This window comes from Delphinus delphis, chromosome X (assembly GCF_949987515.2).
Source record: "Delphinus delphis chromosome X, mDelDel1.2, whole genome shotgun sequence".
Lineage (NCBI taxonomy): Eukaryota > Metazoa > Chordata > Mammalia > Artiodactyla > Delphinidae > Delphinus > Delphinus delphis.
The window spans coordinates 40,235,209-40,258,397 of record NC_082704.1 but is presented as its reverse complement, the minus strand read 5'-3'; the positions used below and the strand labels follow the sequence as shown (position 1 = coordinate 40,258,397).

The following is a 23,189-nucleotide window of genomic DNA, read 5'->3' as shown; positions in this document are numbered from 1 at the left end:
AATGAGGCCACTTTGGAGAACTAAGTTGGGCCAGATCTGCACATTTTGCAACACAAAGTACAGGTGTTGCTCAGTGCCACCTGAAGAGTGAAAGAGTACAACAGCACACCAATTAAATGGAGTCAGGAATAAGCTTTTCTTTGTGATCCTAATCCAAGGAAAGTATTAAGGAAATACCATGCAGCTATTAAAAATGTTCTATTTATTGGCATGAAATGACACATGCTTTTATATCTGGTGTAATAGAGAAGACTGTGACATCATCTGTGGAAAATTAGATCCCATTTTAAAAACTGTGTAAATAGACACAATTTCTGTGCAATTTCAATATGACTTTCTAAGAAACTTCATATATTCCATAATCTGGAAGAAAATACACTATGCTAAATAAGTTTTCAGTGACAGACATTGGGGAGATACAAAAATTAATTAGACAAGGATTTTTTCTTTTAATATGCTTACATCTAGTGCCTCAAGTTGTAGGTGGACATGTTGGAAAGGATACAGTTATGTAAATGAATATATGTTAAAAAGAATTTTTTAGAGATAAACTCATTTAGAAAAGTTGAAAAGGAATGAGACTTCAGAAAGATTAGCTTATGAAATGTTTTAAAGAAAAGTAAAATTACCAAGGTTGCTAAGTTTATACTAGTCTCTTGTACAAAGATGGCAACCTTTTTACATGACTGTTGCATTTGAAAGATCATCACGTTTCCTTTTGGAGTGACAGCAAAGTTCCAGAAGTAGATAGTGGTAATGATTGCACAGCATTGTGCATGTACTTAATGCCACTGAATTGTACACTTTAAAATGGTTAAAATGGTAAGCTTTGTGTTATGTGTGTTTTCCACAGTAATAAGTAAAAACATCATACCATTCCTTAAGACAAGAATTGCGGAAGTCAGGGATAGAGTTGGTTTGGAGAGGGAATACAGGCTTATGGGAAATATCATATGTTTTATTATTTTTAGACATGGTGAAATGTTATTTCTGTTTTGTCTGAGGATGTTAATTTTTGAAAAGGTAAAATTATGATTTGTAAATTAGAAATGAACACATGGAAGTTTTTTTTCAACACAACAACTGCTAAGATTATGAGAATGGTTGAAGGAGATGTGTATATACAATATACACAATAATATAAACAAAACATGTATATTAAATTTCATACACACATAGAAAATTAATAAATGTTAGTATAACATTGCTGGATCAAGTACAAAACTGATTGATATCTTAAGGGCGATAAATTGAAACCATTTATGTTATCTGTTCCACTGGACATAAATCATTTCCATAGCTATTGGACAAAATACCTACAAGTTAACATAAGTCTCTTAGGGTTGAAAACTTGCTCTACCAACAGAAAGTGAAGCCCAGCACTGCACTGAACAAGTATCCAGTAACCTATGTTGTCTTTTCCCAATTTTTGTATAATTTTTCTGACAGTGCAACCTGCTTTCCCCACCACCACCCGATTCTAGGCTGCAAGGTTTATGGAAGTAGGGCAAAGTGGCAGTTTTGCTTCCATTCACAAACCACAAGTGCTAACAGAGATCGTCCTGGTGGTGGAAATTGGAGATTGAATGTTTGTTTTGGCTATCAGTATTTTTCAAGACAGATCCTGTGTGTGTTTTAATACGTCACCCGAGTTTTGCACAGAATACTGAAAGTCAGTTGGTCTCCAAACTCCTCATGAGGTGTTCCTCACCAGCCCTGTGCTCCTACAGAGCAAGGCCCAGGCTTAGGGCTGGAAGCTTTGGCTCCGAATCCAGCCTTCCTTTCAGCTCTCTATCTTCACCCCATCAGGAGCTTCAGATTGTTCTAGCAAGCAGCTCAACCCCAGAGGCACAAGACTATGCCCTGCGTGCTGCGGGGCTGCGGCGGACTTGCCGACTGCGCGGTCACGTGGGGCTAACTGTGGGTCACGTGACCGCACTCTCACTTAGACCGGCGTGGAGGTGTGTCGCACTGAAAAGGGATGGGAAAGACTTGCACCTGACGCTTGACAGACGGCAGTGAGAGGAGTGGTCGGACGTGATGGTGGATGCGTGGGCGGGTGTCTCTCCATACTGCACTAGCCTGAAAGCTAATCCCTCAGGCGCCCAGAATTATGGCCTTTGTTGGCTGAGGACGCAATCCCTCAGCCAATCGCGAGCGTCTTAGCCAGGGTCTGTTTTTGTCCAGGAGCTGAAGAGGCAGGAAGTCATCCTGCGGGAGGCATACGTGGAGGGAAGCATCGGCCGCTGCTAGAGGAGGTGGGCTCGACGCCGGATATTGGCATCCGTGGGAGGTGGTGGTGGAGACTAGGTCTGGGTAGAGGAAGTGTCTCGGAGCCTCGCGCTCCCTCCTGCCTTCTGCAAGCCCCTACCCCACCCTCATCTCCCCGCTCAGCGCTGCGTGACTCTGTTTCTCTGTGTGGGTGGGAGAGGTGGACACGTGGAAGCAGTTGGCTTCAGGGGAGCCCAGAGAGAGGAAATGGTGAAGTGACAATTTGTGAACACCGGTGGCCCTGGATCAGGAAACGCAGGTGTGAGGATACGAACTGTGAGCTACACTCCCTTCCTCCCACCTAGCTGGCACTCATTCTCTACTGTTTGTCTTTTCCAGATTGTGAGACAAGCTCATAATTGGGGCGGGGGGAGATCCAAGGCTCCAGCTGCCTGGAGATGCAAGAGAGGAATGAACCCCAATCTGGGCAGCTCTGGGGAATGGGAGCTAACAGACTCAGGAGGAGGGAATCTGGATGCTTTGGGCCCTTCACATAGGATTTCTCTTTGGGATACTGCCAAGCTTCTCAACTCCCAAGATGATACCTGGACCTGAGCTCCAGGCAGCAGCTCCCTCCCATCTAGGAACTCAAAAGCTGATACTCCATCTAGGCTCCCTCCTGCTACTGTGCTGGGCCTCAGAATAGGGTTTTTCTGGGAAACATCTATGGAAACTGTTTTATGGATGGTCTCATGTGTCCGCTCTGCAGACACTTCGCTCTCTTCCTTGTGTTTTGCTCTCTGTCCACTTCTTAGGGCTTGTTCCTTTGGTCTTATCCTAGGTAGCAGCCTTTGGTAAGTCCTTGTCCTCTTTCTAACTGAATTATCCCCACTCTCCCTACCCACCTCTCTCTCCCTACCCTGGCATCCACTGGATACCAAGGCAGTTTAAGAAAGTGCCACTAGGAAGTAATGAATTTTCCTAAGCCCACTCATATCCTTATTTTTATACTCACTATAGAGTTGAAACTATGCAGTAATACTACTTCAGGCCCTCCTGTTTATATATATATATGTTTGTTTGTTTTTTTTCTTTTTTTTTTTTTTTTGCGGTACGCGGGCCTCTCACTGTTGTGGCCTCTCCCGTTGTGGAGCACAGGCTCTGGACGCGCAGGCTCAGCGGCCATGGCTCATGGGCCTAGCCGCTCCGAGGCATGTGGGATCTTCCTGGACCAGGGCACAAACCTGTGTCCCCTGCATCGGCAGGCGGACTCTCAACCACTGCGCCCCCAGGAAAGCCCCTTCCTGTGGGCATGTGGGCAAAATTAGAGATTGAGGCCTTAGGACTACCTCCTCCTCTCTTACCCCCTGCCTCCTTTGTATTATCCTCCTCCCTCCACTCTCCAGAATTCTGGTAATATAAGTATCAGGACCAATGTTTAGGTTGTGGCCTTTCCCCTCAAGCTTTGTTGTCTTGTCTGTGCTGTTTTAGAGTTTGACAAACACCTCAAACATCATGTGGTATAAGAAAAAATATATCTAACCTTTGTCCTTGGTTCCTGGCACAGGGCCTGAAAAAACCTTGGAATTTCTTGAGCCCTGGGAGTATCTTTGTTATGCTAATGAACGGACTGTGGTGGGTCCCTAGTTAGCTTCTGGTTGTGAGGATGTGATCTGGTCACTAGAAGGACCAACCACGTGATTAGAGTTGGAGCTTTAGGCCAGCAGGAACTCCAGGGAAGGAAGGAGGGCTGGATTTGGGGTTCGATCACATGAACAGTCCTGCCTATGTAATGAAACCCCAGTGAAAACTTCCTGGTTGGTGAGCACACTGATATCCAGGGAGGGTGATGTTGCCCTGAATCCATGTGAAGAGGACATGGAATCTGTATATCTCAGACCCTTCAAGACCTTGTCCTATGTATATCCTTTCTTTTTTTTTTTTTTTTGCCATACACGGGCCTCTCACTGTTGTGGCCTCTCCCGTTGCGGAGCACAGGCTCCGGACGCGCAGGCTCAGCGGCCATGGCTCACGGGCCCAGCCGCTCCGCGGCATGTGGGATCTTCCCGGACCGGGGCACGAACCCGTATCCCCTGCATCGGCAGGTGGACTCTCAACCACTGCGCCACCAGGGAAGCCCTATCCTTTCTAATAAAACTATAATTCTACATATAGCACTTTTAGTGCTTTTATCAAACTTATAGCAAACTTGCTTTTATCAAACTTACAGCACTTTTATCAAAACTGAGGGGGTCGTGGGAACCCCTGAATTTATAACTGGTCAGTCAGAAGTATGGGTGGTCCCCCAAGTCTTGCAACTGACACCTGATCTCAAGTGGGGGCAGTATTATTGGGGACTGCACCCTTAAACCTGTGGAGTCTGATGCTAACTCCAGGTAGTTGGTGTCAAAGAACTGATGTCAGAATAATAGTGTCACACATCCTTATTTTTAGCAGCCACCCCTAGATTAATATCTGTAAACTGACCTTTGATCCTATGCATCATGCATAAGCAAGTTAAAATAAAGGAGGCAGAGCCTACCAGTGTATTATGGGTGAAAAAAGCAGCATATGTTTTTGTGGCATGCGTCTACAATTTAGATGATTTTTAAAGTTCTCTCTATATTTTTTCCTTATCAGAGTTCCCTCAGCCTGTATTTCCTGTTGGGGGTACTGCATTTATATTTGGGGAACTTCACACTGCAGTCTGGAGAGATACCTCTAAGTCCCACATGCATCCCAGGGCAGATGCTTAACTAACTCACGCCTGTGGGTTTTTTCAGTCTCAGCCAAAGCACTGGGTAAGTGTGGGGGGGGTGTCCATGCATGAAGATGATTATCTCTGTTCTGATCACTCCTTGAGTAGCACTTGTAAGGGCCAAGATCATCCCTCAGTTTTTTCCTGGGAGTGTAGTTGAAGTAAATACCTCAACACTCATATAGCCCTTTTGTTTCTGCCCCCTTTCGGGATAAATATTATGGGCTATCTCATGTAATAAATATCAGGGCCTGTTCAGATGTCATTTGACCTACAATGTTGCTGCCTGGGGATAAAATTAGAGTGAATTTGTCATCTGTCCAATCATGAATGAAAGAAGGGTATCTTACAGCACAGCTGACCCTCTACTCTGCCCCCAATTTCAAAAAAGCAGCCTTCAGTGGGATCTCGTCTATAAAATACTACCAGGTCCCCAATGGAGGGTTTCAAGTCCCTGTACTTTCCCATACAATTCTACCTTTCCATCTCCATTTCTAACACATTCTTCCAAGTCAGGGCCAGGACCAGAATGAGATAAAGATACAATTTAAGGAGGCACTCACTCGTGCCTCACCCAGTCCATGCCCTGCTCCACTTTGCCTGCACTCAAGCCACATGGGACTATCTGCTATTTTCCAACCCAACTATACTCTGTGCTTTACTACTTTTGTGCATTTCCCCAGGCTTTTCCCTCAATCTTCAATGCCCTCATGCCCTTTCTCTGCCTGTAGGAAACACAGTCATCCTTTTAGGCTCAGCTCAAATGCTAGGGCCTGTTTGAAGTCTTTCTGATACTCTCACCTTTACTCTTTGCCCCTTGGTAGAAAGTAATGCCTCCATCCTATGTACGTACACAGTATTTTATTCACCACTATTTTAGCATTTGTTTCTTTGTATCATGCACTGGAGCGTTTTTTATGAATAAGACAGAACTAGTGTTGAGGGCCAGGTAGCATAGAGGAAGAAACTTGGACTCTGAAAGTGTGAATCAGACCCCAGTCAGTCTGACCTCAATGCCTGAGCCTTTTACTACTTTTCATAGTACAGTCGTCCTTCTGTATCCAGGGGGGATTGGTTCCAGGACCATCCAGAGCTACAAAAATCCACAGATGCTCAAGTCCCTTATATAAAATGGCATATTATTTGCACATAACCTGTGCGCATCTCCCCATATACTTTATTTTATTATTATTATTTTTAAACATCTTTATTTTATTTTTTTTGGCTGCACTGGGTCTTCCTTGCAGCACACAGGCTCTTGGTTGCGGCACATGGGCTTGTCTCTGGTTGTGATGCTTGGGCTTAGTTGCCTGGTAACATGTGGGATCTTAGTTCCCCGACCAGGGATCAAACCTGCATCCCCTGCATTGGAAGGCAGACCCTTAACCACTGGACCACCAGGGAAGTCCCCTCCCCATATACTTCAAGTCATCTCTAGATTACTTACAATACCTAATACAATGTAAATTCTGCGTGAATGTTGTAAATACAATGCCAGTGCTACATAAATAGTTGCCAGTGTGTGTCAAATTAAAGTTTTGATTTCTGGAACTTTCTGGAGTTCTTTGATTCAAATATTTTTGATCCCTAGTTGGTTGAATCTGTGGATGCGGAACCCGGGATATGGAAGGGTGACTGTACTTATTGTTAATATCAAGATTTAATGAGTGCTTTATAAGTGCCAGATACTCTTCTAAGGGTTCTAAATATATTAACTTATTTAATCCTCAAAACAACTGTATAGAGTAGATGCTGTTATTGTCTCTGTTCTACACATGAGGAAGCTGAGGCACAGACTCGTAACTTGGCAAGCTCAGTTAGCAGAGCTTGATTTGATTAGCGGAGGAGCTGAGATTCAAACCTTTGTAGTTTGAATCTGGAGCTGGCATGTGTTGCCACTACACTACATCTATTGGGTTGGCCAAAAAGTTCGTTCAAACTTTTTTGCCAGCCCAATATATCCCTCTAGTGCTAATTATCACTAAAAGCTGCCATCATCACCATGACTACCTTCATCATCAGATTTTCTCCTCCTTACAGCTTGTAGCAAAGTACTTTATTCATCATAAAGAAACTTGAACCTGAGTGTTGCTAGACTCCCTGCCCCTTGTCCCCTTCTACCTGTGAATCAGCATACTCCGGATTTTCCTTCCTTCCCAACTTAATGGGCCATCATTTTTACTACTCACCTACCTCATCCTCTAGCGCCTGGCTCCACTGTCCTGGCAAAATCTCAGCTCTTGATAAATCCCAAATATCCACCTCCTTCTATACCTGTGTTGCTTAGTACAGTGCACCTGGGGAAAGTTAACCAAAACTTTCTGGCTGTTGACACTATGAATTTATCTTTCTCTACCTCAGTACAGTCCTCAGGATAGAAAGCAGATAACCTTTGATATCTTTACACTATGGATATTTCACATGGGTGCACTTCCACACAATGACTCTCTGAATTGAAACTAGGCTTATCTATAAGCTCACGTATTTAATGTACCTCTGAACCCCCTAGATAAGTAAGGTTTAGGTTTTCTGCCTGAAGCCTTCCTTTTCAATCTAAAACAGAAGCCAATCACAGTTGTCAGACCTCTAGCAATCATTAGGCAAGATGTTCAGAATCTACAGTTTTCCTTTCATGTGGAAACATGAGTTCTGCCACTGGTTTTAAGAGGTAGGGCTTACTGACAGACAAAAGTCAGGAACTATTACTCACTGAAGCATTGTTTTGTGCCTGAGCATACATAACATTTAGGATTGTTCCATATAACAAGGAATTCAACTAAAACTAACTTTATAAGGAAATTTATTATCCACAGATCAGAAGTACTGAGGCAGAGAAGTCTTGGTGATTGTTTGATTCAGCTAAGGACTCAGCTTTTATCCATCTCTTTCTTCTGCCATTCATAATATCAACTTCCATCCTAAGGCTGGAAACTTGATGGCTGCAAGGAGTCAAGCAACTTTCCAAGGAAGAAAAGGAGATACCTTTACTGATGGCTTTGTCTTATGAGTGAGGACACTTTCCTCAGAAATCCTTCTGCAATCTTCTCTTCTTCATGTCTCATTGAGCAGAGTTACATCACCAGCCATTCCTGAACCAGAGTACCAAGGGGATGCATTATCCTTAGACCAAGCAGACTCACCTCTGGAATTTGGATCAGCCTCCCTGTGGCACATCACCACAAGGAGGAGGGAGCATACTTATGTAAAAGTGATGTTCTTTTAGTAAAGGGTTATGTTAAGCAACACAGAATATACAAAGCACCAAGGTTGCAGTAAGAAAGAGCACAGCGGTGATGTCTTAGCAATCATGACCTCTAAAAGCCACCGTGGAGATCGCATCTACTCTTTTTTTTTTTTAACATCTTTATTGGAGAATAATTGCTTTACAATGGTGTGTTAGTTTCTGCTTTATAACAAAGTGAATCAGTTATACATATACATATGTCCCCATATCTCTTCCCTCTTGCGTCTCCCTCACTCCCACCCTCCCCATCGCACCCCTCTAGGTGGTCACCAGGCACCGAGCTGATCTCCCTGTGCTATGCAGCTGCTTCCCACTAGCTATCTATTTTATGTTTGTAGTGTATATATGTCCATGCCACTCTCTCACTTCGTCCCAGCTTACACTTCCCCCTCCCCATATCCTCAGGTCCATTCTCTAGTAGGTCTGCGTCTTTATTCCCGTCTTGCCCCTAGGTTCTTCATGACCTTTTTTTTTTTTTAGATTCCATATATATGTGTTAGCATACGGTATTTGGTTTCCTCTTTCTGACTTACTTCATCTACTCTTACTGCTTTCCCCAGCCCACCCCATAATATGACTAGATCACAATTTTAATAGGAACTAGAAAGACCTGACACTTGCAGATATTTCAGAATATCAGATAGTTTCTCAGTTAGTGTGTACAAGAATCCTGTGAAGTAGTTATTACCAATCCCCTTTGAGGGATGACTTAACTGAGTTATAAAAACATTACGTACCTTTTCCAAAATGACACAAATAGTTAGTGGTAAAATCTCTATTTAAACTTTGGACTGCCTGGCTCTGAAGTCTGGCTAAGTCCCAGAGTAGAGCCCAGGGGAGAAAGTCAGAGAAACGGGTCTCTGAGAGAGGTGCGCATCGCTAGAGCCCAGGGGAGAAAATCCCATGCAGCCTCCTTTTAGAAAGTGCTTCCAGCGATCAGAAACTGGTAACTCTAGTCTAAGCAAGCACCTAGTAGTATAGTGCACTGCCGCTTCATGGTGGTGGTGGTGGTAACAGAGATGACTTTTCTACTGGGGTTAAGTCACAGTTGCTCAGACCTCACCACCAGGAACTTTGATTCAGGAAGTCTGAATTCCAATCTGCACTCCACGTTAAGAATTTGGGGGCTGAGATGCCAGGTTCAGGGAGTCACGTAAATTTTCTATACCTGGGAGGGAAAAGAGCAGGTATTTATGGAGCAGCTAGGCTTTCAAGGGCAACTTTATTCCCAGATCTGAAGTTAAGCTGAAAAGAAGAGGATGAAAGCTGTGTTCATTCGTCTTTAGTTATTCTGTTAAAATCCATAGGACACACTTCCAGTTTCAGTTCTGACATATAAAGAGCTTGGAAGTCATTGTTCCTGTACTTACAAGAAAAAAAGCTGAACAAACTGAGAATCAATGACTTATCTTAGACCCATCAGAGAACTGAGGTCACAGGGCAAATGACCACCCCAAATTCTGGAGAAAAGACATCCAGAGAGTCACAGCCTATATCTCTTTACATAGAGCAGAAACTGCTAGAGACATAAACAGGTAAGAACACTTAAGTGGGAATTTTGACAAATTGATAGAGACTGAGGGTGGAATAGCAGGAGAGTGAGAAACCCCTAGGGACCTGCAGTCTTAGCAGTGTTGTGGGCTTTACCTCCAGGAACTCCAGCAGGTTCTCATAGTGAATATTCCAGAAAGATCTCCTCAGGGCTCTGGCAGTGGGAGGGGAAGTGTACACTCAATAAATACACCCCCGGGCTTCCCTGGTGGCGCAGTGGTTGAGAGTCCGCCTGCCGATGCAGGGGACGCGGGTTAGTGCCCCGGTCTGGGAAGATCCCACATGCCGTGGAACGGCTGAGCCCGTGAGCCATGGCCGCTGAGCCTGCGCGTCCGGAGCCTGTGCTCCGCAACGGGAGAGGCCACAACAGTGAGAGGCCCGCGTACAGCAAAAAAAAAAAAAAAAAAAAAAAAAAAAGATAAATAAATACACCCCCGAGTCTTCTCCATAACAAAGGCCTAATCTCCAGCGGAAAAGACTTTCCCAGAGCCTTATCCCAGCTGAGGGAAAGGCATTCCTCCTATCCAGCACACTCTAGCCTTCCATTCTCCTGTAAAGGGGAGAAAGATGCTAAAGAAACACTTGTGAAGGTCACAGTCTAGAGACAGGCCCACAAAAGACTGGAATTTAACCAGAAGATTATATAACACTTCCTCTCCTCTACATGCTAACAGGCCTCCAGTGTAGTAACAATGGAGTGCAGCTGACAGAGTTGCAAGATGCAGACTCTCTCTGCAAGATGTAATTAGGGAAACACAAAGTTAAGAGGAGAGACAAAAATAAAGACGCTAGAGGAATTTGAAGACTGACACCTGCAGCTACAGCAAACATTACACACAGCCCAACTGCTAACCAGCTTAACATAAAGCTTCTCACTGAAGGTCTATTTACCTCAGTTCCTATTACCCAACACATCATATCCAGCTTGCAACACAAAATTATAACACATAATAAAGGCAAGAAAAAGCATTATTTAAGGACACAAATCATCAGAACCAGGCTCAGATATAATGCAGATTTTGGAATTAAAAATAAGAATAATTTATTTGTTAATAGCCCTAATAGATAAACTAGACTGGTGTGTATGGCAAGTGTGTGAGATCCCAGCTGGTTCTAATCCCTGCCACATTCCCACCCTGCCAAAGATGATGAGCACTTGAAGGCAACTGCAAGAGAAGACCTGACAGAACCCGGGAAGAGAAGCCAGGACCGGCCCTACCTGGCTATGGGATGAGAGACAGGGAGGACTGTATGAGCCGGTGCGTGTCCTGAGAGGGAAAGGCCCTCTTTCCTGGGCAACTGCGGGGGCGACGAAATGGCAAAGTGTGCTACCGTGCTACCACTGCGACTGAGAAAATGGCAGTGTGGCAGAGAGGATGACGACACTGGCGCAGACAGGTGGTTTGTTTCCTCAGGCCAGAGGTCTGTCTAGGGCTGCCTTCCCTTAGAAGAGGGGCAGTGGCTCGGCCTCCACGGGCGCCGCCTCCCACCTTCCTCCCGCCCGCGGCCCCAGAAGGTGTAAAACAGACCCGGGGAGGGCCGTCCTCACAGCTCCTCTGCCACTGGCGCCCAGGGAGGATGGCGCGCGCGATGGGGGAGGGTAGGGGGGCGGACTCCGATCAGGCCGGTACACACACAGACAGACACACACACACACACCCCGGGACGATCTGTATCCATCCGCTGCTCCCTCCAGCGCGGCCCCTCCCTACCCTCCCAACCCCGGCCCCCACTGCCCACCGCCCACTGGCCCCACAAGCTGCGGTGCCAGAAGTGTGCGGGGTGGGAAGGGTGGTCGCCCGAAGAGTAGTGGCGGAGGGCCGGCGTGGCCCCGCCCCTGAGGCCGGGACTCCTCCCGGCCCCGCCCCTTTCTGGGTCGGAACTACGGTGGGTCTGGGAGGGGGCGTCGAGCCCATTCGTGCAGTATCCCTCCGCCCCCTTCCCGACACCCTCGCCGCGAGCGGTTGGTGCCGCAGCCTTCGTAGCCCCTGCCGGGTTTGGCGCAGCCGCGCGGGGGGCAGGACACCTCTTTGCCATTCTGCCCGCACGGCGAGCGGTGGGAATCCAAGTGAGGAGCTGCGACAGGAGGGGGAGGCCGACCATCGGGACCCTGCGTCTGCGAAAGCAACTGGGGGTGTCTCGGGGGCGACGAGCGGCTCACACCCTGCACCGCGGACCCTGGCAACCTGACGAGGGGGAGGCAACCGGGTCGGAGCGGGTCTCTGAGAGAGGTGCGCATCGTTGGGGGACCCCTGGCGCTGAGGGGGCGGCGACCGGCGCGGACCGGTCCTGGGGCGCGAGGTCTTGGCCGCAGGTCTTTCTTCGGGTCCCGGGGAGGCAAACGGCGCGGCCGCTCCCCGGCGGGCTTTCTGGGCGCCCGCGCCCCGCCGTCGACGGTGCCTGTGCCAGGAGAGGGCTGTGGGGGAGGCTGCTGCGGGCGAAATGGCGGAGGGGAGCCGGGGTGGGGGCGTCGGAGAGGCCGCCTGGGGTGGCGATCAGAGCCCGGTGCCGAGCGGGCGGGCGCGGGTGCCCGCCCGGCCGGGCCCTGATTCTGGAAAGGGGTCTGTGGGACCCCGCGTGCCGGGTGCTGTCCCTTCGCACAGGCGCCTCTTTGATGCCAGAGTGTCCTGTGTGCGCGGTAGGTCTGGCACATTCCGTGAAAGGGGAACTGAGCGGGTAGATTATGAAGACACCAAAATGAAAAGTTTATGTGCCCTTAATACAGCAGTTTTGTTGCCTTCCATATTTAGGTCTTGGACCCAATTAAATGCAAGAAAATGGCAGGTTGAGGAGTCAATAGGCTTTCACAGGAAGGATCCGTGTAAACAAATAATGTATTAATCCATCTTTCTCATTTGGGATCTGTTTTCTCAACATCCTAGCCCACCTTAATATGTTAAGGTGTGAGAATGGCTCTTCAGAATAGAGAGGAAATTTTTCTGAAGGGTCAACTTAGAACGCGTGAAGTCAGTTTGCATCTTCATTTTCTGTTTTTGGAAACCCAAACCCCAGCTACCCTTCACAGCCCCCTCTCATTTTGGTGCAGAAGCAGTCCCACAGAAGATTTTGTGGAGTTCCTGGGAAATTCTGAGACCTGAGAGACATTTATTTACTTATTCCTTGATTCTTCAAAAGGAGGTTTTAGGACCTGAATTCTGGGAATCTGTTCACTAACCTGATACTTTTCTACCATTGTCAACATACTCTCTTGGTGTTTTGCTGAATGCCCCTTCTCTTTCTATAGGGCGTGACTCTTCTCCAGCTAGTGGACTGTTCTGTAGTGGTAAGGGTAGCATCTCCTGAGGACACCTGCTATGTGGGCTGGCTGGCATAGGTGGTGAATGAGATAGGAACTATGTATGTGTGGGGAAGGGGAAAAGGCAGGGGCATGCAAGATGGTATTGAAATAGTAGTCCCCATTATGTTCACTGCCTGTCTTCTAAATACAGTTGTTCCACTACCCATTCTTGCACCTCATCTTTTTGTTCAAGGAAGGTGTGGCCTCTGCTAGGAAAATGACTGACTTTAGTGTTGGGAGGTGTGATTAGACAAGCTGCAGGTCTTTGGGGAGTGGATGGGGGATCATTTGGGAGGAGAAGACAGGTGGGAGATATTTAACATGGCCTTGAATGTACAGAAGCATATGTTGTAACACTTGTCATGGGTGTTGGGCCATCTCAGTCTCTTTTGTTTTCTTTCCTGTTTTTGTCTATCCATAGGTTTGTTCCTTTATAGAGTACTGTAGAAATCTGCAGGTAGCTGTTCACTTTGAATTTGATTAAGAAAGAGGACAAAAGCTATTCATTTGGATCCAAGGTGAGTGTGAGCCTGAGCACCCCTATTGATTGGGAATGGGAATTGGCTGTTGGCGAGTAAGACCAGATCATATCTTGGAGCCATTGTCTTCCAACTTCCCACACACCTCTGCCCTCACATTTATGTATAGGAAATGGGGCTAGGGTGAGCCAGGATTGTGCCTATAGGGTAATTGATAGATACCTAGGAAGTGGGGAAGGAAGCCATGAGGAGGACCAAGGAGGCCAGAAACATTATATTCACAAAGCCTTAGATTTGGAAAGGCAGGTATTGGGTTTAGAAGCCAGAATGCATGTCTGTCTACCAAATACTTAAAATTCCAATCCCTCCTGTGTTTTTGTCCATAGGTCTGCCTGTGAGTCGACTATAGGGCTTATCAACACTGGAAGCAAGAAAGGAGAAAATTGCACCAGATCAGTGCAGGTTGGTGTGAGGCCTACCAGATAGACCTATAGAGTATAGTGGTATATACCAAAGGGGCTGGACACTCCTTAGCCTCTCTCACTTTCACCAAGCTTTCCCATTGTCTCTGTTCCTATTTGATGCAGAGACAAGAGTATGGAAGTGCCTGGGCAGGGCATTGTTGGGCATTAGTGGGACTGTGGAAGGGATAAAATGAGGTAACAGAGTTTTATACTATTCTACTTCTCCTACCACACAATCTATCTCTACTTTCACATGTCCTCTGTGGCTCTCTGCATAGAAAAGCACAGTTGGAAGAGACTCAAAGCCCATTTTCTTCTTCCACCTCAGGCCTATCTCCAGTGGTGGCTGTGGTGGCCTTGAAGTGACAGAAGATCATCACCTTCAACCCAGTAAAAGAATATTAAGATACTGACCTGGGACATATTGAGAACCAAAGCCAAGACTGTATAGAGCTATCTACATAACTGGGCTTCAACTATGGCTGGGGTTAAGAATGCAAGTAGAAAGAATAGGAGTAGAAAGAATGAGAGTAAAAAGAAAACCAAAACTGAAAATAGGGCTGGTGTACAAGCTGAAGCCAAGAGGGAGGCTACTGGCGTAGTCAGATCTGTAGCCAAGACCCAGGCCAAAGCAATAGCCAAGGCAGGGACTCAGGAAGATCCAGTGGCAGAGGTGAAGGCAGCGTCTAAGAACAAGATTGTTACTGAGATGAAGGAAGGAGCTCTGGCAGATTTCAGTCCCAAAGCTGAAGATGAGGCCACTAGAGCATCTCGGTTTTGTTCTGTGGCTGAGGCTAGTGCTGAGTCCAGTGCTGAGTCCAGGTCTACGTGTAAAGATAAGACTGGTATTGATACCTGGTTTTGGGCTGAGGAAGAAGCCAGTGTTGGTTCCTGGTTCTGGAATGGAGAAGAGGCTGGTAATCGTTTCAGTGCTAAGGATGAAGGTAAAGCTGATATTTGTCCCCCATCCTGTGCTAAGAATTTGGAGCCTGTGGCTGGGGCCAACTGCAAGGCTAGGCCAGGGGCTGAGGAGGAGGAGGAGGAGAACGTTATTGGGAGCTGGTTTTGGGATGGAGATGAAACTAGTTTTGACCCTAACCCTAGACCTGTGAGCAGGATAATTAAGCCCCAGCCTGTGGATGAAATTAATGAAAAAGATAGGCCCAAGGACTGGTCTGAGGTAACTATCTGGCCCAAAGCTCCTGCTGTAACTCCAGCAGTGTTAGGCTTTAGATCCCAAGTCCCATTTGAGAAAAAGCCTCCTTCATATGTTGTCCTGGCCTCCGCTGAGGAAAATACCCATTCTTTGCCTGTGGCAACAGCGTGCCCTTCTAGGAGCACTCCCTCAAGCTCACAGCCTGTCTCTGAGTACCCATTTGGTTCTGACCCTTGTATCCAGACCATAGAGGAGATTAGACGCCAAATCAGGATCAGGGAGGTGAATGGGATTAAGCCATTTGCTTGCCCTTGCAAAATGGAATGCTACATGGATTCTGAGGAGTTTGAAAAACTTGTTACCTTACTTAAATCAACTACTGATCCTCTCATTCATAAAATAGCTCAAATTGCAATGGGGATCATTAATGTTCATCCATTTGCCCAAGAGTTCATTAATGAGGTGGGTGTAGTGACACTTATTGAAAGCTTGCTTAGTTTTCCTTCCTCTGAAATGAGAAAAAAGGCTGTAATTACTCTGAATCCCCCCTCTGGGGATGAAAGACAACGCAAGGTTGAATTACATGTTAAGCATATGTGTAAGGAAACCATGTCTTTTCCCTTGAACTCACCTGGACAGCAATCCGGATTAAAGATACTAGGACAACTGGCTACTGATTCTAACCATCACCACATTGTTGCCAATTACTTTTCAGAGCTTTTTCATTTGCTCTCCCTGGGAAATCGTAAAACCAGAAATCTTGTTTTGAAAGTACTTTTGAATATGTCTGAAAATCCAACTGCAGCCAGAGACATGATCAATATAAAAGCATTAGCAGCATTAAAACTCATCTTTAACCAAAAAGAGGCAAAAGCCAATCTCGTTAGTGCTGTGGCCATATTTATTAACATAAAGGAGCATATCAGAAAGGGCTCAATTGTAGTTGTTGATCATTTGAGTTATAATACACTCATGGCCATTTTCCGTGAAGTTAAAGTGATCATCGAAACAATGTAAAATGAGCTAGAAATAGAAGAGAACCCTTTGAACAATCTCCAAACTCTAACAGGCTGTGTGTTCCCAAAGAGCCATGCGTAATGTTTTGGTTATTACAATGTGCATGTTATAAATTACATCTTTAACACAATATTACCTGTGACAGTCTAGGTCTGAGCTAGACCATTTTGGGGTGTCAAATTAATATTTCATTGTGAGTTGAAAACATCTGTTGATTATTCTCTTGTGTAGATGGGGAGCTTTTTAACATTTAAGATAGCAAATTGGTGCATCATAAGTAAGCTAACTTTTCATTAGTATCTGCTTAGATCCATTTGCAGCTTCAAATGATTTAAAAAGATAATATCCTTGAATTTATAATCTAGTTGTAGAAACAAGGCATATACACACAAAAAGATATCTAACAGTACACACACACACATATATATGTATACACACACACTCATTGCCAAATGTGCACTCTCAATACGTAAAGAAAGCAGGGTTGCTACCGGCTGTTTAATGTAAAAGGAATTACTGTTTTTCCCCTATTCTACCTGCATCAGATAACTCATTCTACAACACACAAATGGCCCTGAATCTCAGATAAAATGTAATATTCATCTTTTATTTTGCTGCTACATTTATAACTCCTATATTGTTAGGCTATTTCATTTATGTCAAGTAATCTTGCAGAAGAGAAAGGAGGTAGATGTAGGGAGGAAACATTTCCTGAGTACCTACTCATGTCAGATACTGTGTTGGCATTATATTTTACAGGTTTCTTCTTCTCAACAATGGTTCTCTGAGCTATGTACTGGTATTTTTTTTATGATTATAACTCGTTATTCTGGATTGCCTCCAATGGCAGTTAAGGAGGTTGAATACTTATTCCTAGATTCCCACAGCAGGCAAGTGTGGCATAGCTGTTTTGTCTGATACCAAAACCCACTCTCATTGCACTACCTTATAGTCCTCTTCCACTTTTTGTGTGGCAGCCTTCAAGGCTCACAGACTGGTTTTAATGATTCAATTTTGCTGTAGGTAATGTCCCTGCCAGTCTTGCAATTCTTAACTTCCTCTAAATGCACATGTCCATTAGGCATTTGGCTAAACCTTGCTGGAGTAAGAAGAAAAGTCTGGGATGAGTGTATGGATTTGAACTGGCAGTGTCTGGGAAACAGTAGGTGCCCCAAACTGTTGAATGAATGAAATGTAGATTTGGAGCCAAACAACTGAAATTTGCTATGTGTCCTTCCTATCTTCTTCAATAAAGAACTGGAATCATTCTGTACATTGTTTCATACCTTACAGTTTAAAAGATAATTGCTTTTTTCTTCCTTGCAAAATTATACCTTAATTTGTTTACCATTTATAATTTATTCTCCTGTGTGTCATATGAAAAGATAAACGGTTCTATCTTTTACTAGTAGGCAAGCCTACTCTCTGCATTTGTACCAGCTAAAACTGTACAGGATAAACTTAATTGGAGAAATTTAGGCCCAGGCCCAGAACTGCAGCTTCATCAACACAAAACAGGAAAGCTAGGAGAGGAGCTGCTGCCTCAATCTACGTGATAGTGATTCCTGGAAGTCTGCGGTCCAGAAAGCATTCCCAGGACTTGGGCTATAGCTATAGACTCAGGGTAGGAATTACAACCCCTGGTTTGAGCTGTAGAGAATGTTTCAGTGTGTAAAAATATTGGGTTATATGCTTTGAGATTTTTAAACAGTTAAGAAATTAAAACAAGATCATACTGTAAATACTGTTTGTAACTTGCCTTTCTTCCCACTAACTGTATATTGTGACCATCTTTCCATATCAATAAAGAGGCTTCTACAAATATTTTTGAATCTCTTAATGTTTTTCCTGTGTTAACATTTGGTGCATAGTGCCCTAATCTTTCATTGCATATCATCTGAATAAAGAATATGCATAAATTTATTCTCTTACAGAAATAGAACTACAGTATTCTGCAACTTGCCTTTTTGTCTTTTCAGTTATCTTTCCAATTTAGTATTATACAGATCTACCACATGCTTTTATTTAATAGCTTTATTGAGATATAATTGACAAACCTCAAACCACACATATTTAAAGTATACAGTTTGGTAAGTTTTAACATATGTATACAGACACGAAACCGTCACCACAATCAAGATAGCAAACATACCCATCACCCTGAAAAGTTTCTTCATGCCCCTTTGTAATGCCTCCTTCCCACCTCTCCCTGTTTTGTCCCCAAACAACCACTGATCTGCTTTCTGACAATATAGAATCATTTTCATTTTCTGTAGTTTTACATAAAAGGAATCATACAGCATATATTCTTTTGGAGGGAAGGGGATCTCACTTCTTTCACTCAGCATAATTATTTGAGATCCATCTATGTTGTTTTGTGTATCAATAGTTCATTGCTTTTTATTGCCAAGTAGTATTCTACTATATGTCTATACCACAGTTTGCACAGTTTATCCATTCATCTGTTGATGGGCATTTGGGTTTTTTCCAGATTTGAGCTACTGCAAATAAAGCTGCTACAACTGTTTCTTGTAGAACTGTTTGTATGGACATTTGCTTTTCTCTTGGATAACTACCTAGGAGTGGGATGTGGGTCATATGGGAGGTATACATTTAACTTTTACATTTTCCAAAATGGTTGCGTCATATTACATTCCCACAGCAGTGCATGAGAGTTCTGATTCCTCCACATCCTTGCTAACGCTTGGTATGGTTGATCTCTTAATTTTAGCCATATCTCATTGTGGTTCTCATTTGCACTTCGCTAATCACTAATGATGTTGAACATCTTTTCATATGCATATTTGCCATCCATATATATTGGGTGAAGTAGGTATAAATATTTTGCCCCATTTTTTTAAAATTGAGTGGTTCCTTTTTATTGTCGATTTTTAAGAGTTCTTTATATATACTGGATATAAGTGTATTATTAGATATATGTTTTACAAATATTTTCTCCCAGTCTGTGGATTGTCTTTTTATTCTCTTAAAAATGTCTTTTGGAAAGCAGAACTTTTTAATTTTAATGAAGAACAATTCTTTTACCAATTGTGTTTTTGTGTTAAATATAAGAAATTGTTGCCTAACCAAGGTCATAAAGATTGTATCCTATATTCTAAAAGTTTTACAGTTTTAGGTTTCATATTTAGGTCTATGATCCATTTTGAGTTTTTATATATGGTACACCTTATATATAGGTTGAAGTTCAATTTTGGCATAGTGATATCCAGTTGGTACAGTGTCACTTGCTTAAAAGACTCTTCTTTCTCCACTGAGTTGCCTTTGCATCTTTGTCAAAAATCAGTTGTCTCTGTATGTAATGGGTCTGTTTCTGGACTCTTTATTCAGTTCCATTGATCTACTTGTGTATCTTCATTACAATGCTACCTTGTCTTGATTACTGTAGCTTTATAATGTCTTGAAATCAGGCAGCGTGAGTCCTCTATTATTTTTCAGTTATTTGGGTTATTCTTACTCTTGCTTTTCCATATGAATTTTAGAGTCAGCTTGTCCATTTCTACAAAATCTCCAGCTGGGATTTTGATTGGGATAGCTTTGAATCAGTAGATAAATTTGGGGAGAACTAACATCTTAACAATATTGAATCTTCTGTTTATTTAGGTCTCCTTTAATTTCTCTCAGCAGCGTTTTATAGTTTTTATGCAACATACTTATTAGTTTATTCTTTCATATTCTTATTCTTTAGCATATTCTTATATTTTTTCTTCTGTGAGAAGTGACGCATCATTGTTTATGTCTTCATGCCTGTTTGAATATTTCTGTATGACAAATTCCTTGAAATGGAACCACTTTGTCAAAGATCATGAATGGCAATGCCCTCAAATAGAGCCACTTTGTCAAAGATCATGAATGGCAATGCCCTCCAGCCAAAACCACCAATATTTGAACAAGTTAGGTTATAGAGAGGAAGAACACACACCATGGGGAATCATGGGGTGCTTCAGTAAGGGGGTTTTAGAAACAACTTATTTTAGGATTAGGACTTGTGTTAGGTGATTTGGAGGAGGGTTTAAGGAAGTGAGGCTTTGCTGTAGATTGAAAGCTATCAGGAAATATGAGTACAGTAGACCCTTGAAGAACATGGGTTTGAACTGAGTGGATATTTTTCAATAAATAGTGCTACAGTACTACATGATCATGGTTGGTTGAATCCGTGGATGTAGAATCACATATAGGGAGGGCCGACCGTAAAGTTATACACAGATTTTCAACTGCGTGGAGGGTCAGCACCGCTAACCCCCATGTTTTTTCAGGGGTCAACTGTAATTCTATGATTTGGTATCTAAATAAATCTTGTTCTACAAATGGGGAAGACTAGGTCAAGGCTAGAGTTGTGATAGGTAAAGAAGCAGCAGCCACTTATATTAGCCAGAATAGGAGGATATTTGGCCATTTTTGTGAATGGGACAATGTTTCTCTGTGTTCATACATGATTACAGATTACATGATTACATTTGTCTTGATATATCACAGTCGCAGAGTGGCCTTATCGGATGTTAATGTTCTGTGAAATTGTTTATATTCGACAAGAGAACACCAAGGCTTAGCTGAGAATGCTGGGCCAGCTCATGGATGTCAAGGGCTGATTTTCTTCTTCTCATGGATATTTTCAAATTTTTACATATATTTGCTTACTGACCTTCAAAATATATCCCCTCAACCCATGGTGCATGAATGTCTATTTCTTCATATTCTTATCAACATTCAGTATCAATATTTTCAATCGTTGCTATCCTCAGAGGCAGAAAAATCATCTCTGTTGTTTTTATAACATTTTAAAGGCTACATAAATATTCTGTATATGAATGTGACAGTTAAATCGCACCTCTATATTCCATTGGGTTAATTCTAGGGATGTAAGGATGGACCCTATCACCTAGTGGGAGAAGGAGTGGAGTATATACATGCATGCATCACTTTGCCTATTTTACTCATGCCCCCTCATTGCTGCCCCTCCCATATGATCTCCAGATTCAAGCCCTGACAAGTACCACCAACTGACAACCAGAACAGAAAAGTTGTACCACTTTACACTTTGTGAACTAAATTTAAAACAGAAGAGTGAAGAGTTTAGCTTGCTGACATTGTGTTACAGAGTTTAGGTCCTGAACTCTCTTACGGGCCCACCCTTAGGCAACAACCACAGTCAGTAGACTGGCAACTGATATGTACATGCAAATACAACTCAAGACAGAATGGGGGTTATTATTATTGAGACAAGCACAAGCTTTGCAGTGAGCAAAACTGCTTTCCAGTTATAGCCTTATAAAGATTATATAAATATTTCAAGTTCTTCAGATTAAAGAGATTGGTCATTATTTTATAAAATAAGCTTCAAAACATCATCATAATTAATCATGAGTTGATAAAACATCTTTAGTAAACCAACATGCAGATTTTGCCTTAAGAGTTCATAGGACCCTCTTAGCTTATCTCTGGACACCTACTCTCAGCTGGACAGTGTTACATACCCTGTCAGCAAATCTGAAAGAATCTCTGGCTACCTCTTTCCTAGAGGTGCCACGTCCCTCTCGATAGTCATTGCCAAAGTTTCCCTGAAGGAGAGGAGAACTCCAGAAATTTGAAAAATGTTTGTTGTGCATGTTGAACATTCAGCAAACTAAACTTGGCTGTTCTCATGTTGTGGTATTCAAAATAAAGCACAGTATAAAAGCGTGGGGTAGAAATTTTTTTCTCCAGAAGTTGTTAATCCTCCATCTGGACAGGGGAAACTTGCTATTCTACTCCCCACAGCCCAGTTAGGTACTTTGTGAAAACTCTAAAATATGTCAAGAATAGACAAAATGCCTAGTATGGTAGCAATGGTTGGGAGGAATAGTAACGCAAAATGAAATGTGTTTCCAGGTGCATTCTTTGAATCAAGAAAGTGCTAATCCCTCTCCTCCTTGATGATGGAATGTCATTTTAACATGACAATGGAAAGTGAATGTTGCATTGGAAAGAGTACAGTAGACTCCTCTAGGCCCATGAAATATTATGTAACTTTCATATATAGCTATGCTATTGTGGTTTAAGAATATGAAGCATTAATCTTTTATCAGAACTATCTTGATTCTATACAATATGACAATATGATATGAGATTGATTGTACTCCTTAACAAACATCAAACTGTAAGCGCCCATGAATATTATTCTTTACAATGGCCCCCATGGAAAGCCCTACACTTATGCTGTAATTGTTTGAAACATTGAAACTACTTTCAGAACCAGTTTCTGAGTCACACAAGAACACCAGAACCATTATTTTATAGCCATGGCTATATACTGAATAGTTCTGTTCTCTAGATCAGTGCCCCCTAATCTTTATCATGTAATGGCACACATAGAAAATGATCATATTTGTACATTTGCTCTCCATTAAAGGCATCAGCCCCAGTGACTCTAGCTGGAGTCGCTGTTGCATTCCCTGCTGCAACTACTCAGAGCATTGAGGGAAGCAGTATCTCTGATACACCTATAACCCACTTCTAGTATACCAGTGGGATGCTCTACCCCAGGACAAGGGTTTTCAATCTATGTTTCCTTGACTTCTAGGATTATCTGAAAATGCTTCAGAAGGCACTGCAGAGGATTAGGGGAGGGTGCATGGGTTGGTTCTGTGTGTTCCACAGCACCTTCAATCAAAGCAGCTTCACTTTGCTTAGTTCCCCAACCAGGGATCAAACCCGCACCCTCAGCAGTGACAGTGCGGAGTCCTAACCACTGGAACACCAGGGAATTCCACTTTGCGGTTATGAGTAAGAGTGTGTTTGGGAAAAGGTTTCCCCAGTTAGAAATTTTTGTGACCACTTCTATAGATATCCATCCGTCTTTTAAAAGAATCTGCATCTAATGGTTGAATTGCCTTTCTGCATATTTGTAAGACTGACATTATCAGTGTCTACTAAGTTTTTTTCAGTTGAAGGAAATGATTTATGTTTCCCAGAAGATTCCCCTGTGTTCAGGCTTTACATTCTTTATTGAAGGCT

At 43.4% G+C, this 23,189-nt stretch overlaps 2 protein-coding genes across 2 annotated transcripts in view; both read left to right on the top strand.

Annotated features, from left to right (window-relative positions):
* The window catches only part of LOC132417944 (selenocysteine-specific elongation factor-like), a 453,767-nt gene that overhangs the window by 242,953 nt on the left and 187,625 nt on the right, over nt 1-23,189 (top strand). The window lies entirely within an intron of this gene.
* On the top strand, nt 14,480-17,985 carry GPRASP3 (G protein-coupled receptor associated sorting protein family member 3). The gene has a single exon (XM_060002112.1). It carries the CDS (start codon nt 14,484-14,486, stop codon nt 16,176-16,178), a length of 1,695 nt encoding a protein of 564 aa, XP_059858095.1. The 5' UTR covers nt 14,480-14,483; the 3' UTR covers nt 16,179-17,985.

Bases quoted from the DNA above. Each gene is read 5' to 3' on its own strand.
- GPRASP3 (XM_060002112.1), top strand. From the start codon at position 14,484: ATGGCTGGGGTTAAGAATGCAAGTAGAAAGAATAGGAGTAGAAAGAAT.